Source organism: Plectropomus leopardus, chromosome 14 (assembly GCF_008729295.1).
Source record: "Plectropomus leopardus isolate mb chromosome 14, YSFRI_Pleo_2.0, whole genome shotgun sequence".
Taxonomy (NCBI): domain Eukaryota; kingdom Metazoa; phylum Chordata; class Actinopteri; order Perciformes; family Serranidae; genus Plectropomus; species Plectropomus leopardus.
In genome coordinates, this window is record NC_056476.1 from 3,157,461 (window position 1) to 3,178,526 (window position 21,066).

Genomic DNA, 21,066 nt, shown 5'->3' on the forward strand with positions numbered 1-21,066 from the left:
TTATATTTAAGACTTGAAAGCTCCAAAATTGACTGATTTGAGTCAAAAATGACTTCATTTCATGTAACTTGTCTGTGATTTGTCTTCCCTCTTTGCTTTAATTCACCTTGTCTGCTTTTCATCTCACTAAAGAGCGCACAAAGCTGAATATGAGTGTTTGCGGTTTGCCCTCACTTCATTTTCTTCTGCAGGATGATGTCAACATCCATCTCATCACGCCCATAAAACCATTCAAAGGTTATTTCCTGTAATTAGGATTATGTTCCCACTCTTACTCAGATCAAATGGCAGTCTGAAATCGTTTTTAAAAAATGCCAGAATTATGTGCAAGTGCTGTTTAACCCTTGTCTGGGTGGGCCCGCTCGGAGAGAGACCAGATACAGTGCGTGCAGGGATAAACTGGAATAGATGTGAGGGTCACTTGAGAGGAGGCATCATTAAAGCTAACCTGGAAGCGCAGGAATTTCTGCCACTGTTCATACTGTTTGGTACAGAAGACGCAGAGGTGGTAACATGAAAAGATGGCGACAAATGAGTGACAAATAAATTACAGTCTAGGTAATAATCAGTAAACAAGAAAACAAAAAAAAACGAAACATATTGTACACTGCCGGACTACTATAAATGACAGAAGCTCATTTCTGCCAGTGTGATTTAAAAACAAAACAGATCCTGTACGTCATTATAATGACAAAGAAAGTTCCTTGAATGAATGACTTAGTATTGTTTTTCTTTTTTTTTTTGGTTGGATATCTAGACATTATTTTGTTAAATTTTCTCATTATTTTCAGAATCTAACTCATTCTCTCTCAATCCTTTCATGACATTTTAATTTGTTATGGTTTTGCCGTACGGTTGTTTGTGTCATTGTTCTGTTTTTTTCTTGTGTTCATCTCCAGGTGCCCCCCACTTTCTCACAGTGCAGGGCACACCTGTTGAGCACACCTGTGACTGATCTGCTCATCAGGAGCATGCAGTTAATAAAAGGACCAGAGAAACCTAAGGACAGAGCCAGTGTGCTATCAGAGAGGCTCTGTGTGTGTGTTGCTTGAAGGTGTATTTGAATGGTGGCTTGTGCTTGTGTTGTAACTGCCCAAAAAACATTTTGCTGCTCAGTCTTTTCTTTGTCTGTTTCTCCTAACCCCCCTCATGGAGAAATAAGTAGCACAAGAATAAATCAGCAGGAGCTGTTTTGCCTTGTTCACAGGCTCCTCAGCGGTTTCTCAGCTCTGAGAACAGATAAAATACAAAGAGATGAGCAGGAAGTTTTATTTTGGATCTCACTGTTATCTCAAGAGCTGATTATTTCAGACAAATAAAGATGACTGCAGTGAGAGAGGAAAAAGAGGGCTTCAAACACAAATGGCAAGGATAAAAAAAGAAATAGGACTGGGCCTAAGTGATTATTTTTGAGAAAACTTTAGTGACAGCTAAATCATGATTTTGTGATAAATTAGTCATGATTTTGAAATTAATTTCTTTATTTTGGGATGAGTCACTTCTTTGAGACAGTTTCCAAAATGAATGACTTAGAGGATCTTTTTTTACCACACTGGCAGGAATGGGAACAGTTAGTGGTTTCACTGAAGTTACAATAAATATCCTCTGAGACATACATTTATATTTCTGTTAAAATGCACAGTATACAAGTGTCCGAAACTAATTTGGGAAATCTAAGGGAAAAAAAATTTAAAAACCACAAAAAAACCCACAAAAACAAATCATATTCAAAGACATAACATCATACTACATGTAACATGGTACATACATTTATTAAAATACAAAAAGTATTAAATTTAGTGCATATGTCTGACACTGAGAACAGCTTTAGAGGACAGAACTTGCTGTTAATAGTAAATAAAAATGAATGTAGAAAACAATTCTTTGGTGTTTTAGGAGAAACCAAAAACGTCTATGTCCAAATTGCAAACAAAATGCTAAACAAAAATCTACTGATGTCACAGAGAGCATGTTAAAAGACATTACCTTGATTCCCTCTATGACAGGAGCTGTGTCCCTCAGTGTCTCAGCCATGTCTTTAGCTTTAGCTACAACTGGCTCTTCTTTAAGCTCCACTTCCTCCTGTAGAGAAACAGTGACGAGGCAAACGGTTAAATAAAATAAAGAAAGTCAAAGAAGTCCACATTATAATGTGTAAGGTAAAATAGACATGGCTTCTTGTGCATTTAAGTAAAGTTTTCACTTTTTTTTTTCTTACCAAAACACCGTTAAAGTACTTGAATTGAAATGGAAAAAATGTGCCAGTGGCAAAAGTATCCAACCGTGGCACTAAAGGCTTTGATTTTGTTGTTGTTTTTTTATCAGAAATTTTGATCAACAGTTGGAATTTCAGTATTTTAAAGGTCTGTTGGTGAAAATAGGTTTTAAAAATGTATATAAAATCTTGTTTACGTTCATGTTTAGACCTCCACAAAGAAACTCAAATATTTTCTTGCCAGAAAAAACAAAGTATCATTACCCTGGCAGCCTTCTCTGCAGCATCCGCCAACCTCTCCATCTCCCTGTCCTTGTTGTCCTGGCGTATGGCCGCCTCCTCCTGTAATGTGGTCTCCAACTTGGCTTTATTGTCCACTTTGGAGAGCTCCATCTCTGCCACCATCAACTGGGCCTCCTTAGTCTGCAGAGAAAAGAGTATGATTGAGTCAAGAGAACAGCGCTAAAATATCTGCATTTATAAGAAGGCTGTCAAAAAAGATGGCAATGAAATCAAACGTGGCCTCCTAACATACCACAATCTCAGGCAGCGTCTGCAGTGTCGTCTTCAGCTGGTCTGGCGGGGGGGACAGGGTGTCGGGGAGGTACATGGCTCGGGACAGCAGCAGCAGGGACGTGGGGATCTGCTGGTTCAGATGCAGCTCCAGCCACTAACAAGAGCCCAAATATAACGTGACACAAGTTACGACAGATATGTGATCCGACATGGACAACGATGACACCTTCAATGTCCATAACCGTATTGTTTGTGTTTACATAACCTCTGAGTGAAAGCATTAAAATATATTTCACTTTTTTAGGTGTTCCACTACAGATAAAGAGATTTCTCTCTGACCACAAAATGATTAGATTAAATTTTGCATGAGCACTTTAATTTTCATTCGTTTAAGAATGCATATCCTTTGTAAGTCTTTGAAATGGCACGATTTTAAGATAATATACACTACATATACTTTATATAATCAGGAAGGTAAAGTGAGATTAAGATCTCTTTTACAAGTGAGACCTGAGTTCGAAGTGTAAAAAAAAAATAGTAATAATAATGATGATTATGAGGATGACATCAAAATACAGAAATAGCAAGGCTAAATATACATTCTAAAATATCCCTGGTCGAGGTATAAAAGGGAATAAAATACAGGCATATTTTTTAAAAAGTAAATATTTAAAAATATACATTTATGTAGACAACTGCATGACAAATTAAAAATTAATGCATTCCAAAATATCTTAGGCACGGGTGTATCTTAGGCACGGAATTGCCTGTAAAGTAATAAAATACATGCATATTATGTTAAACAGTCACACCAAATGTTTGAAGACATTTTTAAGGCAGTGACATTGTAAATATTCAGTTTTGTACATTGTAATATTCAGTGAAGAAGAAATGTATTTGTATGAAATCTGAAAGTATCTTTCCTGTCTGTTTGCTGTTGTTACCTGGCCGAGTTGCTCTCTCAGTCGATCTTCTGTGACTCCGAGAGATCTCATCCCTCTGACGCGACAGGCTGCCTGCACCTCGTTCACGTTCAGACTCTCCACGCCTTCCTCCGCGATCAGCTGGATTAACAGAAATCACACAGAGGTTTTAATGACCATTTTCAAATGTGTCAAAAAACATAAAAAATAAATTAAATTGTAAGTAATATTTATCTTCTTTGAAGTAATTCAGCAATTTTAAAGGCACATTTAGCAGAACTTTAAAAAACTTCCCCACAGAGGCTCGTACCTTGTCGTCTGCACGGATGGCCCTCAGCTTCATGATGAGCTGGAAGCGCAGGAAGTTGTTGGTCCCGATGGACTGGAGCTCCAGGAGACGACACAGAGCCACCAGCTGAGGTCGGGTCAGGTTGTCCAGAGTCAGCTCGTCCTCGAACAGTTTGGAGAATTTGATGATCTGCTCATTACTGGGACGTTCCCCAGAGTCCCGTATCTAAAAAAGAGATGGAAAAAGTTATGACTTGAAAATCATTCCTAAGTCTGGAAGCTGACGCAGGACAGAATAAGTGTATCTGTTCAAAAAAAACTCAATCATGAGGTCTCATCCACAGGAAATACTGACATCAAACAAATATTTACATATATTTTGTCCAGCTTGCAATCTGTATAGCTGCACTTTTTCTCACTTTATACTGCACCTGCTGCCCTCAAGACTAATACATTTTTAACTTAACTTAACAGGAAAAATTAACAGGCCACTTTATTGCAGCTTTATCTGATAACTGTGTAAAATTAATTTCAGAATAAATGTCATATTTTACATTTTTGCGAATAAAATGCACAAAAGCAGGCACATTTCCTTGTTTCAACCACCAGAGGGCGGTACTGAGTCCATTTCTATTGTTTCATGAGGCCCTCACTCAGTGAACACTGACACCGACCTTCTGGAAGAAGTTGGAGAACTCCTCCGTCACGTTGCTCTGGGCAGCTTTGTTTCGCAGGGCGATCTCCTCGATGGTGTCCTGCAAGAACTTGGCCATCTCCAGTTTGACCCTCAGCTCCGTTTTCAACCTCTCCTCCTAAAACAACATTACATTAGAAAACAACATTACAAATTCAGTATGATGCCAAAAATAATTCCCCGTTCTGCAGTTTTGCTTTATACTATAAATGAGATGAAAGTGTCATTATCACAATCATCTGTAAAACTGACATAAATACATCATTAAGACAACAGAAAATAAAATAAACAACAAATAAATAAAATAAATACACTGGGGAAAACAATTGTGAATTTAAATGTTTTCAAACAACAATATTTAATTTACATTGCATAATCATGAGCATTGCCAAACGTAAACGTAACTGAACAACAGGTCAGGGATCAGACTGTAAGTAGGATTAACCCTTGTGAGGATGAGATAACAGCCTCATCAGGATCCTGGGTGAAAGTTCATGCCATGGAAGAGGATAGATTTTATTTAATTATTCAAATCTGAGTTTATTCTCACTGATACTGAAATATGGGAGACATATTATTATTCAGAAACATGAATATATGGAATCATTAAATTTTAAAAAATCCAACTGTAATGGTGTTGAGCTCAGGGCAGCAATAATTACTTATCTATTATGTGATTAATAGACTAGACGGCCAGGAGAAAATAAATCAGTAACTATTTTGATAATAAACTGCTTTAATCATTTTTACAGAAAAAAAATCAGCAACTTTTTAACTATATAAAGTAAATTGCTTCAGTCAATTTTACAGAATGTATTTACAGAAAGAAAAATACAAAAATTGACTGGCAACTACTTTGATGGTGGTTAAACTCTTTTAATCATTTTTAAAGATTTTCCTTTCAATATTATTTTTTTATTTAAAGATGAATAATGAATTAATCGCTAGTTATTTTTTACAGAAAAAGTGTACAGATATATTTTTCAGTTTTTATTTGCAGAAAATTAATCTGCAACTGTTTTAAGAATTAATGAATCATTAGTTATTTTTTTAAAAAAAAAATACAGAAAATTAATCTGACTATTTTATCATGACTAAATTGCATTTTTTAAAATAACAATGCCAAACACTCTCTGGTTCCAGCTTCTCAAATATGAAATTGTGTGTTTTTTTTAATTTATGTTAGTTAACTGAAGATCTTTGAAGTGTCTGAACACAAGTACACAAGAACTTTGAATAACTCTTCTTGGGTTGAACAATGAATGGAGAAAATAATCCACACACTATTATGGATGATATAATCATTATTTTCAGCCCTATATGAACTACTGTATCTCAAACTACAACCACCACTGGACTGAGATTCCTAATTGCAACAACTTGCAAAAACGAATCTCTACAATCAATCGTCTGTCATGCAGCTTTATTCTATAATAAAAGGTCCAGCTTTGATTACCTTCTTTGTCTTTGTCTCGAAGGTGGACGGCAGCATGTTGGGGAACAGTTTCAGTGCTACGGGAAGCAGGAACTCCATGAAGGGGACAATGATGAACACCAGGAAGGGAAGAAGTCTGAAGACGTCTGCACACGTTCTAAGGAACTGCAGAGAAAATCAGGAAAAACTGGACTCATTCATGGGACTGCACTAAGTCAAGAGAGCTCTAAAATTCTGGAGTAATATTGCACAGGAAGTGAGCAAAAATGTTCACTAAAAATAACCAAAGAGGCCTCTTCATACTTAGCTTGCCATCCAAAATATTGTCCCTGAGTAAATATGGCTTCAAACTATAGGACAAACTCCTTCTCCTCGCTTTTAAAGCAGTGGATAAGTGACAAACATCCCCAGTCACGCAGTGGCACCACGAAAGACTAATGGCACGAGTGAAGGGTAATGATGGTCTGTTTGAGAGAACTTGGTGTTTTTTCCCCCTTTATTTTCTCTTTATTCTAATTATTTTTCATTTTTATTTATTTATTTAATTATTTTTATTTGATTTTTTTTTGTCTGTTTTTTTTTTTTGAGATGCCTTATGGAGAATACGGAGCACACTGTGCAGTTACAGTTCAAAAATCAATAAACATTAACGTGCACATTCGGGACCACCTTAGCCACAGTCTGCTTGTGTTTGGATTTCCTTCTTCTTCTTTTTTTAATTTTCTTTTTATTGAGTTATGACAAGGTCCACACTGATAGTCCTCATAGGGCTTAGTAATCTTATCTCTCCAAGCCTTCTGCAAATCACAGAAACATCAGGAGATAACAAAAAAATCTACAAAAGCCAAAAAGGACCAATAAAGTAAAGTATAGATATATGAACCAAGAGAAGCAAATTTTGAAAATGGAAAAAACGTCTTCATGATACTTTAGTCAGTTTACAAACACAAATATGCAAATCATTAAAAATAAATAAATAAAATAACTAACTAAATCTTGAAAATAATGAATGAAAAAAAATAAAGTGTTTGAATTTTCAATAATGAAGACAGCTTTTCATGAACTGCACCTTTCACTCCCACCAGGCTGACGTTATAAATAAAATGATAAAAAAACTTGAAAATAATGAATGAAAAAAAATAAAGTGTTTGAATTTTCAATAATGAAGACAGCTTTTCATGAACTGCACCTTTCACTCCCACCAGGCTGACGTTCACACATGCCTCCAGCAGAGAGCAGCAGCGAGGCAGAGTGAGAACCATGTGAAAATGTTTATCTCATCTTCCTTTGTCTCTTAGTACAATCACCCTCCTCTAATAACAGTTTCAACAGTCAGCACTTTGAATCCGGTCCCCATACATCCCCGGAGCAACAGAAACCTCCTAATTCATTGGTGCGTTATTTGCATGGAGCTGTTAGACCAAAGTGAACATTCTGCCTCCGAAACTGCCCACTTGAGCCAACAGGAAGCGCATTTGTTCAGCACAAACCTGAACAATCCTGAGTACAGAAGTGGCAGGCTGACACCAATCTGCTTCATTGTACAGCTGTCCAACTGTGGCTTACTGACCGTGCAGGGACACAATCCCAACCAGCCATCTACAGAAACGACCCCGAGGGGAGAAGGCCTAAACACGAGTCCCTCTTTCTCCACCCTTTCCACCTGCATGTCAGTGGACCAGTAGGGTGAAGGATTTAGGCCAGCATGAGTGAAAAGGCCTTTGTCCAAGGCCCCATTGACATGTATATCATCTCCCCGAGTTCCACATCAAAAGCGGGGAGGAGGGGGTGACAGATTAAAATAGCAGAAGCCTTAAACGGAGGCCTGAGTATTGCAAGTGAATATGAAAGGAGGAGATTAAGGAGGCAAAGCCAGTCCAGGTTAGATGAATGGGGTGTAGATGGGGAAAGGACATGCGCTCTGAGGGAGTCAGCTGCATTTGAAAAGGTGCAGATGGGTCGGTGGTGTGGGTTTAATGATGGAGGAAACTGTGCTCATCATCAGCACTGACCAGCAACTGTTAGCACTGCGGTAAGGCTTCATTTCCACTCAGTACGTTTATGTGCACAGTTTAGTCGAGCTACAGTTATAGCTCCAATTAGGCCATTTAATTGGACTACTGTCTTTTTCCCAGTAAACAAGCACCTGAACTTTAAAATTCAAGATGGACTGAGACCTAAAAAACTCTAATGTTCACTATTGCACAGTAAACATGTTTTGTTCTTTTAACATCAAGTTGTGATGTCTGGTTTCCCTCTTAGAATAAATAATACAGACTACCGCCGCCTGCTCCTAAGGGGAGTCATTTCCTCTTAGCAGAGGCAAAAACATCTTTGCAGTGTGTTCAAACACACTTTGTGGAAGACAAAGGCAACACGAAGTGAGGCAACAAGCGCCTTTGTTACCACTACATCTTTGCTGCCTTTTGGTGTGTCTGGACCTTGAGATGCATCTTGACTTTCTCTTGAAATATTATGTTTCGATGCAGAAACTCAATGAAAGCGTCATGTTTACATTCTACGAATTTTGTAATAGAAAAAGATAATGGAAGTTCATTCATCTGTTTATTTTAATGACAGATCATTATAGATGTGCCATATAATCTAATGGCAGGCCTCTGGTACATCAAGAGTCCCACCCATATGAGGCAGATTTCAGCTCTTATTTCGCTGTTGCACCATCCCTTTGCAAAGCATGGCAGGCCTCTTTGTCTTTAGGTATCAGTATGACTTGTGAAACTACATTTTAAACATGCCTGTGCACTGAAGTCTGTAGGATCCTGTACATTACTCTATGCTCCTGCACTGCGCTTGAGAGTCAAATTGCATCTGAGCCAGTGTTTAATAATCATCTTGTACATTGAAGATGGAAAGATGGAAACATAAAAATGCTCTCTTGAGGCTCCTTTAATTTAATGAAATGAAGATTTAACACGTGGAGCTAGTTCAGCTTTACCACTATCAGATATAGCCTTGAAGACATTCTGTTAAGTGTAACGATGACGCACTCAACAGCCTCGCTGGAAATGCTTGAATGTGGATTTTCAAGAATTGTTACCCTTGCAGACAAACAACCCCAATTTGAAAGTTTTTGTTTTCACAATAACGGCACAAGCTGTTGGCACATTGTGTCTTCAGCCAAGTGTCTCAGTCAAAGCACATAAAAGATCCTCCACAGAAGGGCAGCAAGCACATCAATAACTCAGTGCTTCACACTTTAAGACGAGCACTGACAACATAATGCTTGTCAGTGCGACCTGAGCCGACCTGCTCATCTGGCCTGAGATGACGCCCGTCTGCCAGCACCTGCATCAGACTGCTGCAGTGGGCTCTGGGCCTCCATCCAGACAGCCTCTCTGACAGCAGTCTGCAGGCCGATTCAAAACAAGAGGCACACCAGGTCAAGGAATAGGAGAGGACTGTCATTTAAACATTTTTAATCACTTTGCTACTTGCAATATGATGATAATGATGATGAAGTAGTTGATTGTGAATTAAAAAAAAAGTTTTTTTCTTTGTCTGGTTTGATGTGAAACCTTGTTATAAAATTAAGTTATTCACAAAAGACTATAATGTGATCACTAATTAAAATTCAATTCAATTGTGACAATCACAGTTAACCCAGATTTCTTTAAGTATAATTTCAATACATTTCAGCTAAGTGAGAATTCATCACATCTTTAAAATATATTTCAAACCTTCTAGAAAAAGGTTTTCTTATTCCTACTTAACCTTTTGAGACCTGGCACAACATCACTTTTCTTGAGCTGCTTTCAGATGTCTTTTACAAGTATTTAAACCTTTTAAAAACAATGAGAAAATGTGTGTGATTTCTTTTGGTTTTTTTTTTAAATTGGGAAAAAACAAAAATTAGCAACTTGGTAACATGTTCCAAAAAAGGTGGAGAAATTATTACATTTAGAAAATTATTTTTCAAAAGGGGAAATATCTGGGGAAAAAAGAAAAAAAGCTTAGTGAATACTTTATTTATTATCATAATGACATGTTACAGAATTCTTATATTTTTTAGGCACTTTTCCAGGTCATTTCCTTTTTCTTGTACATTTTTCCCTTTTTAATTTCTTTTATTATTTTTTTTATTATTATTATTATTATTTTTTTTTTTTTTTTAATTTTCAGGAAACTAATTTCTGGCAAATTTTGGGGAAATTTTTTCTGTTGTTGCTCATTGCCTTCTTCCCATATTTTTTGAAAGAAATCAAGCCAGTTTGCTCAGGTTTCAAAGGGTTAAGGGGATTCTTTTGTGGAAACTACTGAGACAAGGATGAGAAACTTTGGCTAAGTGTAAACACTGGTTAAAGCTGAGGTTAAACGAGGAGTTTTCTAATCAAAGATGCAACGCATAAAGCTTCCTCCTAAAGAGCTTTAATCGAGCAGCACAATCTGCTGAGCGTCTGGTGAGTAAACACTCAGCGTGCAGCCAATTTCTTTAATTGATCCCATTAGGTTTGAGAAGCTGTGGATTTAACATTATAGAACAAGATGTCTGAGATGTCAGATTTAAACAGTGCAGTCATCTGTGATCTGTGAACTCACGCTGGTTATCTGCTCTGTAAACTCTGAGACAGACTGGAAAAAAATGCATCTTTCACTCAGAAAATCAAATAAAGTTTTTTGAAATTGGACTAACACACCAACGCACCCTTGATTTCAGAAAGTCGACAAATTAAGTCTTCTTATTTCTAGACAGCAAGTACCAATTTGCCTACTGATATGACAACAGATTTTTGCAGCTGTTACTCGCCACCTCATTAAACTGATGTTAGCTATATGAAATGCTTGAAAGCGCAATCTCTGTCTGCCTTTTTAATGTTTCCAGGAGACTCATTTCAAAACAACTGTGTTAAAGGGTCTTATAGTATATGCACATGCATAGGCAAAGATATTGGAGGGAGGCAGGAGACATGTCCCCTCCAGTATTTAGAAGATATGCATTTGCCCCCCCTAATAAAAACATCAAAGTAGGAGAGGACTTTTATTTTGACAAAAATGAAGACATTAACACCATAAATTAATTCATAAAAAATCACTGCGATGCAGGAAATTAAGTGTTTGACAGTCAAAGTTTTCTGGTTAAGGACCCCCAAACCCTGTTTCATATGTGGCCCCCAATGTTTAAACAAAACCTACAGCCTTGTGCGCACCATGGCGATACATAGTACACGATGCCACGCTAACAGACCAACGCTAAAGCTACATGTCCATGGTCCTTAAAGAATTACTTTCCCTTTGAGCAAACTGAACTTACATTTAATACTTTTATTTTCTGAACTCTTTGATTACTTGACCACAGTTTTGAGAGTCAGAGAAAATGGGTGTATGATCATGAATCAGGATACAAGACCCCAAGATGGTGCCTATTCATACAATGAGAAATGCTCGCCTCAAAGTTTTTACCAATGCAAAACCTCAATGGAAAATTCTGTAATAGAAATGGTCATAACTGACTTTTCTTGCTGTCAAGGTGTCCTGTCAACAGTTTTACAGACGTCTTTTTTATAATGCTGGCCTATGGGAATGAAATCACCATCTCAACAGATTTGCTCTCCAGAGAAAACCTTTTCAAGACTGCACTATATGTCTAAAGTCCTCCCCTGCAGGCCTCACCTGTCTCCTCTCGCGGCGGGACAGTGGGTGTCCATTCAGCACTCTCCACAGCATCCGCCCCGCGATGGTGGTATCAATCCACAGCAGCCTGAAGCCGTGATAGTAGTGCTTAATCTCATCTATAACCCGCTGTCTGAGCGTCCGTCTCACTGGTTCAGCATCCAGCGTCGGGCTGTACACCGGCCCTCCTTCCTCCAGTTTCTTCTTCTTATCCTTTAACGAACGCAGTGACTTCTCCACTTTGGAGTCGTCCCATCTCCTCCTGGAGGTGTGTATCCACCGAACACCTGGGATGTCCTGCGGTCGTGCTATCGTCCACTGGGTCCCCGTTGTGATTGAAGATGAAGCCACCGGCACAAAAGCACAGTAGAGGCGCTGTGACTCCGGGCTCTGGCAGGGGCCCACGAATCCATCTGACAGCGGGAGGGAAGGACCGAATGAGGAGATCTGGGCCGAACTGCCCAGTCGGAGCGCATCGAGTCTAAGAAAACAACAAGATGAAGAACAAATAGCGTATTTTAATCTTATGCTTCATTCAGAATACATGATATCAACCCAATTTTAGCCTGGCTTGACCATCGTCGGGTGTCAGCTTGGATCAGGAACAACGATGGCTGGTGGCTGCATCAGTTGGATTTTCTGTACACAAAACAGCCAGCAGCGTACCAACTGATATTGTTGTTTTACATTCTTTTTTTAAGTCTCATACAAAACATCAGGTAAAGGGTACAGCACAGCTAAAAACAAACAAACTTTTAAAGATGTTATCTTTTAAAATGTTGTTTAAAAAGGAAATTTGTACTAGGTGCTGCATGCAACAGTGGCTGAGCACAAGTCAGATCCCAATCGGGAATAACAAAAGAGAAAGCAGAAAAACTACCTAAAGGTTAGATTTAAAATACAACATGGGGCAGAAAGTTTCTTAATTTTCACTCAGGCTTGAACAGGGGCTGGTTTTTAACATCAAAGCAGCATCCAAGAAACCACAATGCTATAAAGACTTCTAAAACTGGATTTAAGTCTTAAAATGTTATATTATACTTCACGCTAGACCTTTTAAAGTCTTAGGTTTTCATGTTTGTTTGCAGGAAATAGACACTGTGTACGCCCTACATTAATTTGGCTTACTTTTGACTGGAGAGTCTGAGCGCTGTGCAGTTGAAACAGGCACCATCTTGTACTTTCCCTGAAAGGAGGAGGAAAAAAAACATGAGCAGCTGTGTTCTGATAATCAGCCATTAGACAGGCAGGGACACAAACACACACAGAGCGCACTCAGGGATTTCAGGAACCGAGCACATCACACATCAGCACCTATCTGCTCTGATACATTATTTCTGAATTCAGTGAGCCAGATATGACACCAGCAAAACCACACTGTGCTTCTAACCGGTTATGCAATAACATGATATAAAGTGAAGTCACTCCTGACGTCATTAGTGAATCTATAAAACAAAAGTCTGCTGCAATCTTATTTCAGGCTTTCCTAATGCTATACCTTCATCACATGGGAGCATGCAAATGTTTAACCCAAGGCAGCAGATGGTTTGTTACAGAGAACCACATGAGAAGCTGTCACTGGAAACTGTTTGGAAAGGGCAGGCACTTAAACGAAATACCTGGCCAGTGATTGAATAAACCATCTGTCTATCACAGGCCAGCCCAGACAAGAGCAAAACATCTCTTCGGAAGAGAAAAGACAACAGAACCTTTCTTTAGCCTGATTTCACTGAAGAAATAATCTCTGATATTGATATATTGGCTGATATTCTTCATATATGCAATTATGCAACTAGTCATATAATGGGGCGGGATATGACAATAAACTTCAATATCAAAGATTAGATCTGTGCACTGAAACAGTAAACCTCGCTGGCAATTTGATTAATTCAATTTACTCTAGATATGTTTTTATACAGTATGTTCTGTTAAAAATAAACTTAGCGTGCCACGAATACGGAACAATATATAAGCCGATACTGAAATATCTGTGATGGGCCAATACTAACCAATAAAATCATCTGACTGATGTATTGATTTGGCTCTATGCGCCCATATTAGAAAGCAGTACATGTGTGTTACACAACATGTCATGCAACACATTACTGTTTGCGTTTATATAAACAATTGGCTACCTGTTGTCAGGGCTTAACACGCCCCTGACAAAATTTTGATTTCATGTGATCTCAAGGTAGAGCGTGAAATTAGCTGCCGTGCAACATCAAGAAGTGATAGACATACAGTTTGAAAAAGATGGATTCAATCATCCAAAATGTACAAATAATCACATTCAGCTCTTTGTACTGAATTACTTTCTTCTTTTGGTTATTTGCCTTTTTTATCAATATTCTCTGAATCATTTTCCTATATATATCCACGTTGCTATTTAATAACTTTAAACATATTTTGCAGTCTATGTTATCTGCTAAACGAGTGAACTGTATTGCTATTCTGTTATTATCTCTACACTGATCTTTCTTGGAGGCCAGGACATTCACACCCTCAGTGAGGCCCTCAGTGGGGCTCCCAAACCCCCAGAGGCCGCTATCATGTGACGTACATGCAGAGGAGGCGGAGTGGTGAGATACTTCCAGCCAATCATGTCAGAGCACATGGCTTAGCCACGCCCTTCTTCTGTCTCTCACATGGCCGGCTGGAGTAGATCCAGTAGGGCCTGGTTGAGAATGACAGGCTGTAACTGGCAGCCACGAGGACACAGAGTTTACTGGAACAGTGTCACCTTTGTGGCTGAGCGGCCGCCTACTGTAGCACAGAAAGAAAACCCTGGAAATACAGTAGATTACCTAATCCTATACCACTCGCCTGGGCTGTACAGGCACTCTACTACAGTACTTCCTCTGAGGTTTTATCCCACTCAAAGTTTTGGTTTCACATTCACACATCGTTTATTACCAAGATATGTCACATTAGGTGGATCATTTTGTAGGTCTGATTGCACAAATATCGTATTGATGATACTTTGGAGATAAAAGAAAGAATGTTGTCTCTTAATCAGTATGAGATACATACAAAAACTATACAAGTAAGCTTAAGCAGTCATATGAAATTTTTATTATGTGTTGCTTTGACACATAGATATCTATTAAAATGACTAATTTAACATGTAATTAATATGCTATGGTGGCATTACTAAAACTTACATTAATCTTCAAGTAAGGTCAGTTTTTTATGACCCCAAATCACCCAAAGAGCAGCATATAACACACTCCATTTTAAGACCCTTGCTTCAGATCAGGAAAACCTTTAATGGAAAAATGGAAAAACACCCTGGAAGAGCAACAGAGGAGAGCTACCAGACACGCATGACATGTTTTCAAAACAGATCTGACAAATTACAATTAACAAGACTTCTTATAAAAACTTTTTTATACAATCAAATTCTCTGTTTCTGTCTCTGGAAATGTGGTCAATTCTTACAGCCACAAAACTGCAGAACAAGGGAGGAGATTATGACTCATGCTCAAAACCTCATTCAAGTGAAGTAAAATTCAAAATGATCCTTGTGAACACAACGTTTTTCCGTAATAACTACAGTGACAGAAAACCAAGATATGGATGCTACACTCAGAATAAACTTGTTAAACATGGTTGCAGTGTCTACACTTGTATGTTCACAACTAATATACTTCTTTAGAAACATCTGTCTTTGTTGACTTCTTAACTTACTGCATTATTGCATTACTGTTGCATTTGTAAAGTCATCCATGGTAATATTAAGTCATTTTGGTGTTGGGTAGAACTTTAATTCCTATGGTCCTGGTCTTGATAGTCCTTATATCTGGTCTTTCCTCAAATATTCAACCACATTAGCTCCAGTTCTTGAACTTTGTTTGGTTAAGGATTCCTGAAACTTCTTTTCTATCCAGTGAACCAGTTTGCATTTCTACCAGTTTTGAGCAGAATGACTGTAATCAAGAATGCATCATCAACAGAGAGCACTGCGCAATGCATCATATTGATTACCTGTGGGCTCTTATTATCCAAACAGCAACCACATAGAAACTATTAATGATTGGAAAATATAGATGAGTAATATGTGCAAGACGCCATCCTCTCTTTGAAACCTGTCGGATATGACACACCCGCTGATGTGGTCACGGTTCACGCTTCAGGTCCTGCTGAAGCCTGAAAACCTGCTGTTTCTTTTTAAGTTTCTAAGCCAATTTATTTTTGGTTCGAATTCTCTGAAAGGTTAAGAAATAGGAAAAGAACTCATTCTCTGTTGGTGGAAAAGTGATAAAACTAAACTAGTTTGGCCTTGAAAGGTCATGACTGGGTCATGCCCTGCTCTGTAATGCCTGCTTGATTTTTACCTGCAACAGTTTCCTTACTTGTGACCCACAGCCTGCAGCTGTCTGACTTTTACGTGCTGAAACACTTCCTCATGCACTGTGTCTGTGGCCTGGAGCCAGTTCGACATGTCAGTTGTTACTTTCCATCTCAGCTGTTTCAATACAGATGGAGCAATCTTGCACAAAAACAATCAATACATGCTTTTTTTGAGTTATTACTTGAATAGAGGCTGGATATTAGCCTCAGCCAGCTAAATGCTAGTAAAATATGCAAGTGGCTGCTAGATTTTCTTCACTCATCAGCCAAAAAAAGAAAAACATGGTAATCTATTGAGTGATATTGAGTGGTAGATTTTGATCCTCTGATCAAAAATGTTTTTGCATTCGGTCCAGAATACCAAACTGTACAATCTTGTGTTCTAAATTAGAGCTACACAATTAATAAAAAATATTATCAAAATCTTAATATGGCCAAATACAATATCACATGGTGTCACAGGAGCTGCAATTTTTTGATGATGATAAAATGTGTCTCAACATACCATTGTAAATGATGCATTGTGGTGCTACAGAGATGCCAGGCCTACAAACGGCATTACAGATGTAGGAAAACATGTTTGTGTGCCCTGACCTCTGCAAAAATCATACCATCATCATTTTTATTTTCTTGGTAAAAATGAAATACAAACATTATCATTCCCACTGAAACAGAAACTCATTTTGCAATCACAAATAACTGCAAAATTATTATTTTTCTGGATATTGTGCAGCTCTACTTTGTCCAGGTCCATTGTGACCTTCATTAACATTATTTTGTTTATATTTGTTATCTTGCACAGTGGCCACTTTAAAAGCTTGAAAACAAACATGACATTGACTCATATATTGGACTGTGGCTTGTTTTTGTATGCCTGGCTTTCTAAGTATGTGGTTCTCAAATGTCAAGCATCTTCTTTCACAGTTCCCATAAAATATGACGTTTCTAGGTCATTTCCAATTGGAAAACACCCTTAGTCAAATTGATTGTTTGTGCAGAAATAAACAAATGAAATTCACATTTTCTGGCATTTTAGTGTGTGAACTGAGTTTAACCATTGGAAACCTGAACCAATTGGCAACAACATCTACAAAAAATTTAGACCGTTTTAGACCAACGAAATTCCCTGAAAATTAAATTTAACAAAGCAAAATAAAAACAAAATTGAAATGAAAGAAAACGTAAAAACAAACAAGGCAAATAAGGCTCAAAATATAATAATTCAGTGATATAATTTAAAATATGTAATTATGATCACTAGAAATATGCTTTATCCCTAGTCCCCCCCCCCCCAAGGATTTCTTTTCTCAAGCTTCTTTTTTTAAGTCTACAAATTTCTTGTAGTTTATGGAACATTTCCTATTAAGTTGCTCATTGCCTTTTTTCCATGTTTTTGACAGAAATCACACTTATTTGCTCAGTGTTTACAGGTTTAAATACTTGGGAAAGGCATCCGCAAGCAATAAAAGAAAAGAGATGTTGCTCAAGGTTTTAAATCATTAAATGAGAATGGTTTCCATTGGATAAACCACATAACATGAGTCACCAATCCTAATAAGTAAATACACTGCACCATAATGTTGCAATTGCCGCTATCAACGACTAATAGGACACTCAACAGAGCATGTCATCACTTTATCAACTTTATTGTTTCTGCTGTACTTTATTGATGCTGTGTTAGATAATGATATTATCTTTACCACCTCTGACCTTGTAAACTTTGTTTGATGTTTCTCAAAAATCCAATGTAGACAAACCGCATACTGGTCAATGTTCAGCAGTCAAAGCAAGACCTTAGAGCCTATTGATCACTGTTAATATGGAACTCAGCATCTAAATGCATGCTGATCACTTATCCTGACCTCCCAAGGACTCCTTATTATTAATGCATGGGATATTCACAAGCAAGATAGGAGCTTATAATGTATACCCTCTTGACTAGAGTATGAGGAGGTGTCTGTCCAACATAATACAGACATGTGACAGCACAGACATGAAAACAGAATGGGAATATTAAGCTCAGAGAGTCTCAGGTGGAGATATAAAATACTGTGACCTTTCCTTGTGGAAGCACTGCAATTTGTCTGATAATCTGGGCCTGAAGCCAAGAGCTCAGTCCCGCCAGTGCAGACAGACAAATTCCCTTTATGACTCTCTCATCTATTTATAAGCTTGTGTTTGATGCACAAACTAAGAGACCTAGATGTAAACTATTTTATTTCTTCTTTATCATTCTCTTTTAATATCTTTAACTCCACTCATTGACAGTTATGATGCACCTTTATTGTGTTTAACAAAAAAAGGTGCAAGGAGACATATTACTGTAATATCTATGCAGGTTACATAACAGCAAACATGCATTGCTTATCAAAAACGTGGTGATGTGACCTAGCAGAGCTGGTCTGAAATCACGCTGAGTTCAATCAGTTCAAGAGCAGTCAGTGAGAGAGTTTTCATAAAATTAAGAGCATTTATGTTGTTAAGTTAAGGAGGTGCCACGATTAGTAATATATCAGTGTGAGAAGTGAGTGAAGGCATAGACTTATATAATCCTTTATACAATCAAAAGGTTACAAGTTATCTCCTGTTTCATTTATCTTTGTATTTGGTTGATAATCCTCTTAAAAAGCTAAAGTTAAGTTTTTATTCCAGAAACAAGTTCTCTGCTTGTTTCTTTAGTTTCTACTAAATTTTTACCTGTTCTGGATTACGGTGATCTTGTGTATATGAATGCATCTGCACATTTTTTGCATAAATTAGATACTGCATATCACAGTACAATCAGATCTGTTACAAATTGTAGAGCCCTTACTCTTCACTGTATGCTTTAGTCCAGGACTGGCTGGCCATCTCTGACCTTTTGTAGACTCAGTCATAAGTATAAAGGTCAAAGTCAGGGTACACTTTATAGTTCCTGAGGGGTAAAAGTACACAAAAAAATTACATGATTCTATTGATGAGGTTGAAAGTAGCAGAGATGAATGAGTTCTTACGTCTCATGTTCTTGCATCTTGGCAAGATTATGGAGTAAACTGTTGTCTTATTTTAACAGTGACATAAAAAATTTTTGTAGTGTTTAACGGCTATAAATGTGCACGACAAAGACAACAAACACCTGATTGATTTTATAGGTTTTCTTCAAATAAATAAAACAAGCTGATAATGTTTTTTAAGACAGCCTGAGAAATAGGAAGTGCTGGTAGTTTTTCTCTCTTTCATATCATAACATGAACACTTTTTGTATATTTTTGGCTGTTTAATTTAACAATTTGGGCTCTGATAACTGGACAATACTACAAAAGATAGCACAGAAGTACCTTTGTAGTGTTTTTGTCTACCTGCCCAGGGACTGCTGGTGTAAAGTAGCTACTCACAAAATACTGTGCATAGCATCTGTTCTCTTTGTGTGACATTGGGTTTATTTTTGTGCATGGTCTCTCATACATAACTCTAGCATAATTTAAATGATAAGACATAGACTGTGTAATTACCAAAAGTGAAAGTAAAATGGTAGTAGTAGGGCGGGTTTGGAATTGCACAACATCCCTGTGCATTTGCAGTATTTTTCCTATGGCTCAACATTTCACAGCATTGTCGAATCATTAACAATAAAACGACGACCAAGATAAACTGTGATTCATGGTTGCGAAACAGAGCATTTGGGTGCAAAATCAGCACAACATACCCCCAAAATGTAGCATCATGGGTTATAAATCCCACATTTTGCTTTAGATACGGGTAACTTGAGGATGCTGAATAAACAGACTGGGAAGGACCTGCCTGCCATAACAACGAGCATCCTCTCAGACTGCAGCAGAAGAAGGGGGCGCTCTCAAGCCTCTGTTGTCCTCAGATAACCTGAATCCCAAATCATATTTTGAATTAACGTCCGAAAAGGTGCGGCTGCTGGAGCTTGCCTGTCTCGTGGAGTGATAACACTAAAGCTACATGTGTGTGTAATACAGCCTTTATTGTCACATTTGCAGCTTAAATAAATAATAAAGTGTGATGCTTAGTTATCCTGTCACCTTGACAAACCCACCATCTTCATTTCCTACCCAAAAAGGGCCACCTGCCTCTGTAAATAAACGACTGCTCTTGATGCTAACACCACAAACACTGCGGGTGAGTTAACTGCTAGCTTCATTTCGTCTCCGCGGACATAATAAACAGTTAGTTAGACAGTAATAGAAGGCTAACTTACCTTTACCTTTCCTGAATTCGCTCTTTAGCGAACGGGACGTTTTCATTAAAGGTGCCCGAGACCTCGTAAACAGGATTAACGCCATGCGGAGGCTTTCTCTTTGAACCACTTTTCACAGTTACAGTAAGTTACAGGAGAGCTAGCCGCTCAGCTAGCCACTGTTTGTTCGAGATGTCGAAAAGAAAGGACCGAGAAATTGGTAAATAGATATACCCAAAAGAATCCTTATACGTTTATCAAGAAGCTACGACGCGTGTATAGCTGTACGTCGGAAAATTTAGCTCCATGTCATGCCCTTCCCCTCTACGCAGTTGACAGCTAACCGGACCAGGATCCCGACTGACGTCAAACTGAGCCTCTGTGTTTGTTAAGCTGCTTGTGATGGATGAGAGGTAAACTTCCGGTGTGTTTATAAAGTAAAAGTAAGTGTTTCCGTTTTTGCGTCTTATTATTGTTTCAATACCAAAATTATTATTATGGAGTCAAAGTAAAGTGTGATATTGTGTTGAGAGCTAGAGAAAAATATAATAATATTGCTGTTGTTGTTTGTTTTTTTTAATCCTGTGAATTTTCATAAAAAATAAAAAAAAAAATAAAAGGAAACGGCTCAAAATAGTACGGACCCCGGGAGGTGACATGAATGTGTTTTTATTTTTTATTTTTATTTTTTAACTCACGTGCGAATTTCTAAATCGTACGCGCATTTTAATCAAATGTGTTTTAATAAAACCCAATTGAAAAAAAAAACATGTTTCAATAAAATGCGTTTTCATAAACCGTTCAATAAAACATGTTTTTTATAAAGACATGTTT

At 37.8% G+C, this 21,066-nt stretch overlaps 1 protein-coding gene across 5 annotated transcripts in view; it reads right to left on the bottom strand.

The window, feature by feature from the left end:
- Positions 1–20,575, bottom strand: part of letm1 (leucine zipper-EF-hand containing transmembrane protein 1) — a 33,207-nt gene extending 12,632 nt beyond the window's left edge. For 2 of the 5 annotated variants that reach the window (XM_042501160.1, XM_042501158.1), the window contains exons 1-11: positions 20,254–20,575; positions 12,828–12,885; positions 11,700–12,180; positions 6,093–6,236; positions 4,617–4,754; positions 3,965–4,168; positions 3,676–3,795; positions 2,751–2,885; positions 2,480–2,638; positions 1,987–2,082; positions 449–481 (exon numbers count right to left, since the gene is read on the bottom strand). In XM_042501160.1, the coding sequence (XP_042357094.1) occupies positions 449–481; positions 1,987–2,082; positions 2,480–2,638; positions 2,751–2,885; positions 3,676–3,795; positions 3,965–4,168; positions 4,617–4,754; positions 6,093–6,236; positions 11,700–12,180; positions 12,828–12,885; positions 20,254–20,338 (1,653 nt within the window). In that variant the 5' untranslated portion in view covers positions 20,339–20,575. The remainder of the gene's footprint in view (positions 1–448; positions 482–1,986; positions 2,083–2,479; positions 2,639–2,750; positions 2,886–3,675; positions 3,796–3,964; positions 4,169–4,616; positions 4,755–6,092; positions 6,237–11,699; positions 12,181–12,827; positions 12,886–20,253) is intronic. The other 3 variants (XM_042501162.1, XM_042501161.1, XM_042501159.1) reach the window with 2 other exon arrangements.
- Between the last annotated feature and the right edge of the window lie 491 nt (positions 20,576–21,066).